This window comes from Notothenia coriiceps, unplaced genomic scaffold (assembly GCF_000735185.1).
Source record: "Notothenia coriiceps isolate Sejong01 unplaced genomic scaffold, NC01 NC01_scaffold00008696, whole genome shotgun sequence".
NCBI lineage: Eukaryota > Metazoa > Chordata > Actinopteri > Perciformes > Nototheniidae > Notothenia > Notothenia coriiceps.
In genome coordinates, this window is record NW_011341397.1 from 70,339 (window position 1) to 77,275 (window position 6,937).

General features: G+C 39.1%; 1 protein-coding gene across 1 annotated transcript in view; it reads right to left on the minus strand.

Moving 5' to 3' along the window:
• The window catches only part of LOC104944717 (protein FAM115-like), a 21,107-nt gene extending 14,208 nt beyond the window's left edge, over positions 1 to 6,899 (minus strand). Inside the window, exons 1-6 of the mRNA XM_010770289.1 lie at positions 6,683 to 6,899; positions 6,176 to 6,461; positions 4,174 to 4,475; positions 991 to 1,165; positions 745 to 839; positions 187 to 242 (exon numbers count right to left, since the gene is read on the minus strand). Coding sequence (XP_010768591.1) covers positions 187 to 242; positions 745 to 839; positions 991 to 1,165; positions 4,174 to 4,475; positions 6,176 to 6,461; positions 6,683 to 6,691 — 923 coding nt within the window. The 5' untranslated portion in view covers positions 6,692 to 6,899. The remainder of the gene's footprint in view (positions 1 to 186; positions 243 to 744; positions 840 to 990; positions 1,166 to 4,173; positions 4,476 to 6,175; positions 6,462 to 6,682) is intronic.
• Between the last annotated feature and the right edge of the window lie 38 nt (positions 6,900 to 6,937).

A 6,937-nucleotide genomic window follows, 5' to 3' on the forward strand; every position in this document is an offset into this window, starting at 1 on the left:
TGTGTCTATCCTTCCCCTTCTCAGCACCCAGGCAACCGACCACGCACGGAAGAAAAGTTCAGCCACTCACCCACATCCGAATAGTCCGTACGGAATTAATAAGAAATGACCAGGTAGATGAGCCCCCCCCACAGGTTCCGCACCTGCATCTTCTCTGCTGTGACAGGAAATCGCTCATGAACAGACCTTGCTCTCTTCAACTCATCATGTTCCAGATAGTCTGTTTGGCAACCTATCTGGATCTGAGGGAGATATAGAAAATGTTGCTGCTTTGAAAACATGTTTATAAAGTCTGCTGTGCTGCATTTAGATTTTTCAGTTGAAGTATATACATTGGACTCATAATGGGCCATTCTAGCATGAATCAATGGCAGCATGGCGGGAAAGTGTGTGAGAGAGAGAAGAGAAATATCTGTTTTCATTGGTTTTATAACATAAACATTAACCTTATTCTCAACAAACTACAGCGGCAACTTCTCCCTATCAAGGCCGCAAAATACCGTGTTAACCTGATACCAATGAATAAATGGCCTTGATATTTTGCAAGTGTTGATTGCAAAAATGATTTATTGATATGTCCAACATAAATATATATTATTGATACATTTTACTCAATGTAAATATTGTGTCGTTATTTTACAGATTATATCTTTGATTTGGGGCATAATTGATAAGAGTGGACCTGAATTGGTGTTCTAAATTTGCATCACACACATGAAAACGATATGATTTTATGTACTGTACCGTCCAGTTCTTGTTGACGATGTTTGCTGGTAGGATCATCTCTGTCTTCATACCAGGAGAGAGGTACAAACCTGTACTGATCCACTCATTCTCATCTGACACACAAACACAGAGCAGCAAAAATGTTAGGCACAGGTGTGCATGAAACGCAGAAGAGACCTTTTAGCTTCTTCATGTGTTCACTACAGGTCTGAATAATTAATTCATAATAATTTTACACATTTGTTCACAACAATGTGGTCTGACCTGCTGTGTTAACAGTAATCCTGATCCTGTGTTCTTTGACAACTGGCAACACAGGAATATCTTTGATGAGGTACGGCAGGAGAGCATCAGGATCCAGGGACGCCTTATAAACCTCTGTCCCCACACTGAGGAGTAGGTGGTCTTTCGGATTCTTCACAGGATTCTTCACACTCACCTTCAAATAAATGAATTTGAATAATAAGAAAAACTGATCCCTCTCCCTCATTGTGATAAGGTGAGGGCAAAAATAATAATGGCTTGAAAAACTTAATTTGAATGTGAAAAGCACACTGTATTGTGAGCAAACAATCAAGGTATTGCCTTAATATGCTTAATCCTGTGACCACAGAAAAATCCCATTCAACCAGGGGCGGCGGGTACTGTAGGATAGGGAAGGCTAAGCCTTCCCAAATACTTTTGTCACTGCATCCTGATAAAATAAAGATATAATGTTTGTGTCTTTGACATTAGCGCTGCTATGCAGCCACCTGTGCCCTGTACTACGAAGCCAGTTCAACAGACCCTGGATATGTTTGAGTTATCTTAACTAGTCCTAACAAACGAGATCTCGCTAAGCGGTCCTACGACAACGCAGCGTCATACTTCATTAATGTAAAGTAAACTAATATTAGAAAAATATGAACTTTAAACATCCATGACTTAAACATATAATCCAGGATACAAGCCACATAGTTGCACCTGCAAGGAGAATACAGAACAACTGGTTAAAAAATAACTACAGAGTGTTTGAAAGCGTACAACAGTTTTATGATATCACTGCCCCATCTAAGACACGAGTGGATCTGACTTTAATTACATTTGAGTTGAGGTGTTTCGTCAACTAATGTGTTGCTTAAAANGTCGAAGTTAATCTTAAATGTTTCCATTTTATGCTTTGTAAGTTTGTTTCGTAACGGAAGAAATTTAAATATATTTATAAAACTGACAAGTCAAATCAAGCAATCTGATTGGTCGATAGCGTTTTTGCGGACCTCTTTGATTACAGATTTGAAAACATCGTTGCTTGCTTTAAAAGTAGCACAATTCATTATGTTAAACCTTCAAAAGTATCTAGATATCCCTGCCCTAATGCCAAAGGAACTGCACACTGAATATGTTTTGCCGTTTGATGTCTATGTCTGGACCGCTGCGTCAAAAAGGAGGGCTTCTGCCCCGTTACTTCTCCGCTGCTTTCTTGTTCCAGTATGAAAAGCAAACTGCAGGCAGTTTGCTTTTCAGCCCAACGGTATACTGTTTTTCTCAGACGCGGAGGGATACTGACTTGTTGTGAAAAGTAACTTACAATTCTACCCATGGTATACGCTCAGTATATCACGGCTAAGAACCAATCAGATTGCTTGATTTGACTTGTCCGTTTTATAATTACAAATATACAGTAGTCTTTTCATCTCATGTTATCATGGTTTTTTAGCAGGAGCTTCCAAACTTTTGAATCTTCGAGTACATTATTTATTTAATTAAATTTGACTTTTTTTGTGTATCAAAACTACCATTAAGGTTTAAACTGAGTGGAGTCAACATTGACCTAATAGAAAATGTTGCCCCTAAAAGATTAATCCAGTTATAGGCTTTAAATCTTTTGTGAGGAATAAACTAGAGATGTCAATACGTTTATCTGAAGAGCACGGGCAGATTTTAACACACACTCACCAGACTTGTAGTAAGGAGCAGGCATAGCAATCTGCACCACGACCTCTGCCCCCTCCACCTTTGTGTTGGGTGGAGCCACCAGGTAGATGAGTCCCCCCCACAGGTTCCACACCTGCATCTTCTCTGCTGTGACAGGAAATCGCCCACAAACAGATCTTGCTCTCTTCAACTCATCCTGAGGCAAGTAGTCTGTTTGGCAACCTATCAGGATCTAAGGGAGATATAGAACATGTTGCTACTTTGAAAACCTCTTTATAAAATCTGCTGTGCTGTAGTTTGATTTTTCAGTTGAAGAACACCATTGGACACAAAATGGGCTATTCTAGCATAAATCAATGGCCGCATTGTAGGACCGTATGTGAGAACAGAACTATCTAATTTCCTTGGTCCTTTCACGTCAACATTAACCTTGTATTCTCAACAAATTACAGCAACTTTTACTTATCAAGGCCCAAAAGATCTCTTTAACCTGATAACAATGAATAAAAGGCCTTGCAATGTTGCAGGTGTTGATTGCAAAATTGATTTGTTGATATGTCTGACATAGATATGTATATAATATTAATAAATCTTACTTAATATAAATATTTAGAGAGTGTTGTCATTTCAAAGATTATATTGCTTTCAATGGAAAATCTGTGATTTGGGGAATAATTGATAAGAGTGGACCTGAATTGGTATTCTAAATTTGCATCAAACACATGAAAACTATATGATTTATGTACTGTACCGTCCAGTTCTTGTTGACGATGTTTGCTGGTAGTATCATCTCTGTCTTCATACCAGGAGAGAGGTACAGACCCGTACTGATCCACTCATTCTCATCTGACACACAAAAAGAGCAGCAAACGTTATAGTGCATGTAGGATATGAACAAGAACTAAATCTGCCATCATTATGTAAATTCAAAGATATCAAAAACACAGCACTACATGCTACATTCTATATTAAATACAGACGAAGTAAAGGTCTGCAAGTTTATCTCACAATTATTTTACATTTGTTCACAACAGTGTGGTCTGACCTGCTGTGATAGTGCTTATCCTCAGCTTTCGGTCATAGACGAAAGTCTGATTCTCCTTGATAAGGTACGAAAGGAGAGCTTCCGGATCTGGGGACACATCATAGACGTCTTTCCCCAATCTGAGGAGCAAGTGGTCTTTTGGACTCTTTACAGGGTTTTCCTCACTCACCTTAAAATAATAAAACATATCCATTTCACAAATCCTGTTCTCTCAATAGCCAAGACACTGATCTCCGATTCACTGGCACCACACACTATTCAACATTTTGTTAACTTCTAAATATTATATTCTGATATAATATGAATATTGTTTTCTAATTATTTATATTAAACAGTATTTATTACTTGTACATGTTCAACTTCGTAGATGCACCAAAACAATGGACTATATCCCTAAAAGGAATTATTACTTGAATAAATAATAACAAACAGCATCCCTCTTTTTACACATACTAAACTCAATCATGTGAAATATTAAATCAGCCCACCTGTGGCATGCCAGACTTCTTCAAAATGTCAGTGAGGATGGACAGCACCTGTGTGTAGGAGTAGCTGTCATAAGACTTCATCATCAGGAAGTTGCTACACTCCATGCCCAGTTTTTCAAGTTTTTTTCCCTCATGCTTGGAGAGTTCTTTGCCTTGTGTAACATGACCAGCAAAGCTGCGTAGGAGGTTGCGAAAGTGGCAGGTGTACGTCATTTCATGGCTGGGCACAGTAGCCTTGTAGGAACCTCCTGGAATGGTTGCCGCCATAAGGCTCAAGCCCAATGTGTTCAGGATCTTGTTTCCTGAAACACAGTTCAACAAACATGTCTTTATTTAATGGGTTAATACTCCAGCTTTTATAGTCAGGGTTTGATGGGCTGTGTCAAAAAGAATCCCCATATAACCAAAGTGGTAATGATATAACTTAAATGTAAGTTAATCAGAGATCTGTAACATGTCAGTATACAGTAAAGCAGCAGCATGGTTTCATTGATTTGGCTAGATATTCCACTGATCCAAAACAGACCGATGGAAAACCAAACCAAACCCAACATTGCAAACTAATGTTTATTTTTTTAAAGAGGGACCTGGGATAATTAATCCTAAATGCTGTCAACAAAAAATCGACCAAAGAGAGAAAGGACAAAAACACTGTCAACAGCATGATGTGCTATGAATTGGCAGCAATGGCCAAAATAGTTCTAATATATAACAACAGAATAGCAATGATGAAACCTTCTTAAACCTTCTATAGCTAAATGGGAAATAGACGGAAAGAAGATAAGACATTTTTAACTGATTTAATTTCTGTGAAATAAGTTCCTGGTCATTTTTATTCAATATTTTCTCCTACAGTGATTATACCGCAGAATCAAGGAGGATTTTGAGAATGCTCAGACCGTAATCACTGACCCAGGTAACACCGGATTTTACTCTAGAAGTATAACACCTGACTCAGAAACTAAACACCTTAAAACCCCATGATTCATCACTGAAAGCATGTCCAAGTGGCCCCAGAATGTTTATTCTTAAACAAAGATCTGTACTGATAAACACGGATATTAGACCTGTTGCATTGAAATGACACCCTACCTAGTCGGATTTGACTGATGTGTCTGATAACTTTTATTCTGTCATTCCCATCTTGTCCTCATGGTGTCATTAGTGTTCTCCACTGCCTGACTGACATTCACACCGGCTGAAATTATATGGTCCCATATATCAGCCCCGGCTTTTTGCATTCAACTCTACTCGAACATCTGTCCTTTCGTGGCTAACTATCTGTATTTAAAACCCCACCTTTGTGATTCTTCCTGTACTAACTGTTGTCCATTATGGATAACCCCACCCAACTTCTCCTCCAACAGTTGGACAGACAGTGGAGCTCCTTCTCCAACAGACAGCTCCAGCTCCGCTGTCACAAGGACAGATACTGTACAGGAAAAATATTCCTGCCTAATGCCATAACACTTTATAATAACTCACCTCTGGCTGGCAGAGAACTCACAGCTACATCGTTTTGGTTCCTCCTCCAATTAACAGCCATGAACATTTAGGCACAACTGCTCTTTACACAACTGTAATTTATATACTACCATATTAATATATGTTACTGTAATATATTGTACAACAGTCTAAAATATCTAGAACATTTTATATTGAGTATTCTTGTGGTTCACATAATTTATACTGTAGATATGTGCATAGTTGCTGCTATCCGTCTGTCTGTCTGCCTGTCTGTCTGTCTATCTATCTATCTAGTTATCTGAAACAGCAAATGTGTTTCTCCCTTAGCTCTGTAGAAGTCATTATGTTGATCTGTATTTATATGTCTGTGCCTGATAACTGTTGAGGCATTGAAACATGCACTGTATCAGTAATTATGGGCAGCATTTGCATGCTTGTGTCTGATATGTGTCAAAGCAAACAGGGTTCAAACAATGCCATCTTGTTAGTGCCAGTGGGTTGAAATAGCAAAAATTATTATGGAACATTATCATACCTGAGAAATCTGTTATTGGGTTTTTTCCAGGTTGTGACTGTGCCCAGTTCCACGCATGCCCACCAATCAGCAGGCCTCCTCCCTCTGCTACAAAGTCTTGGATCTCCTCCACAGGCTGATTGTCGTACGCTCTACACACAAATACGCTCAGGTCTGTCCTGAACGCCGTCTCCTTGTACTTTAACCCTGACTTGCTGAGAAGATTGTGGTTAGGCTGAACACCAATGACCCCCTTCCTGCTTTGGTCCAACCAATCGATGGCATTTTTCCAGAAAGGAGCCAGTTGCTGTAATGAAACACGTTATTTCAAAAGAGACAGTATTTACTCATGGAAAATGGTTTGGCAAAAAACATGAAACGTTAATAAGCACACAGCAGAAACCAAACTTCCAGTGTTAAAATCGTACAAAGGAAATGACTTGACATACTGTAGCAACGTTTTTATCTTGTTTTCAATTGAACTTAGAAAAACAGCATTCTAATAATAATCAAGAATTCAGACTGTACATGTGACATCAGAGGCGCTTCATGTGTGATCACAACGACCCGCCCCCGTCCATAGTAGCTTCCTGCAAGAAACGGCTGTCCATCCTCAGTGGTACCAATGGGGAAGGCTAACGGGCCATGGATTAGTGCCTCAGAAGCTACTATACCATCGGTGAAGTCAAACTCTGAAACCCCCTGGAGTAAGATCTCCAGGTCATCTTTAAAATCTTTACCAACACTGTAATAGTGGACAGAGAAGAGAGAGACACACACAGG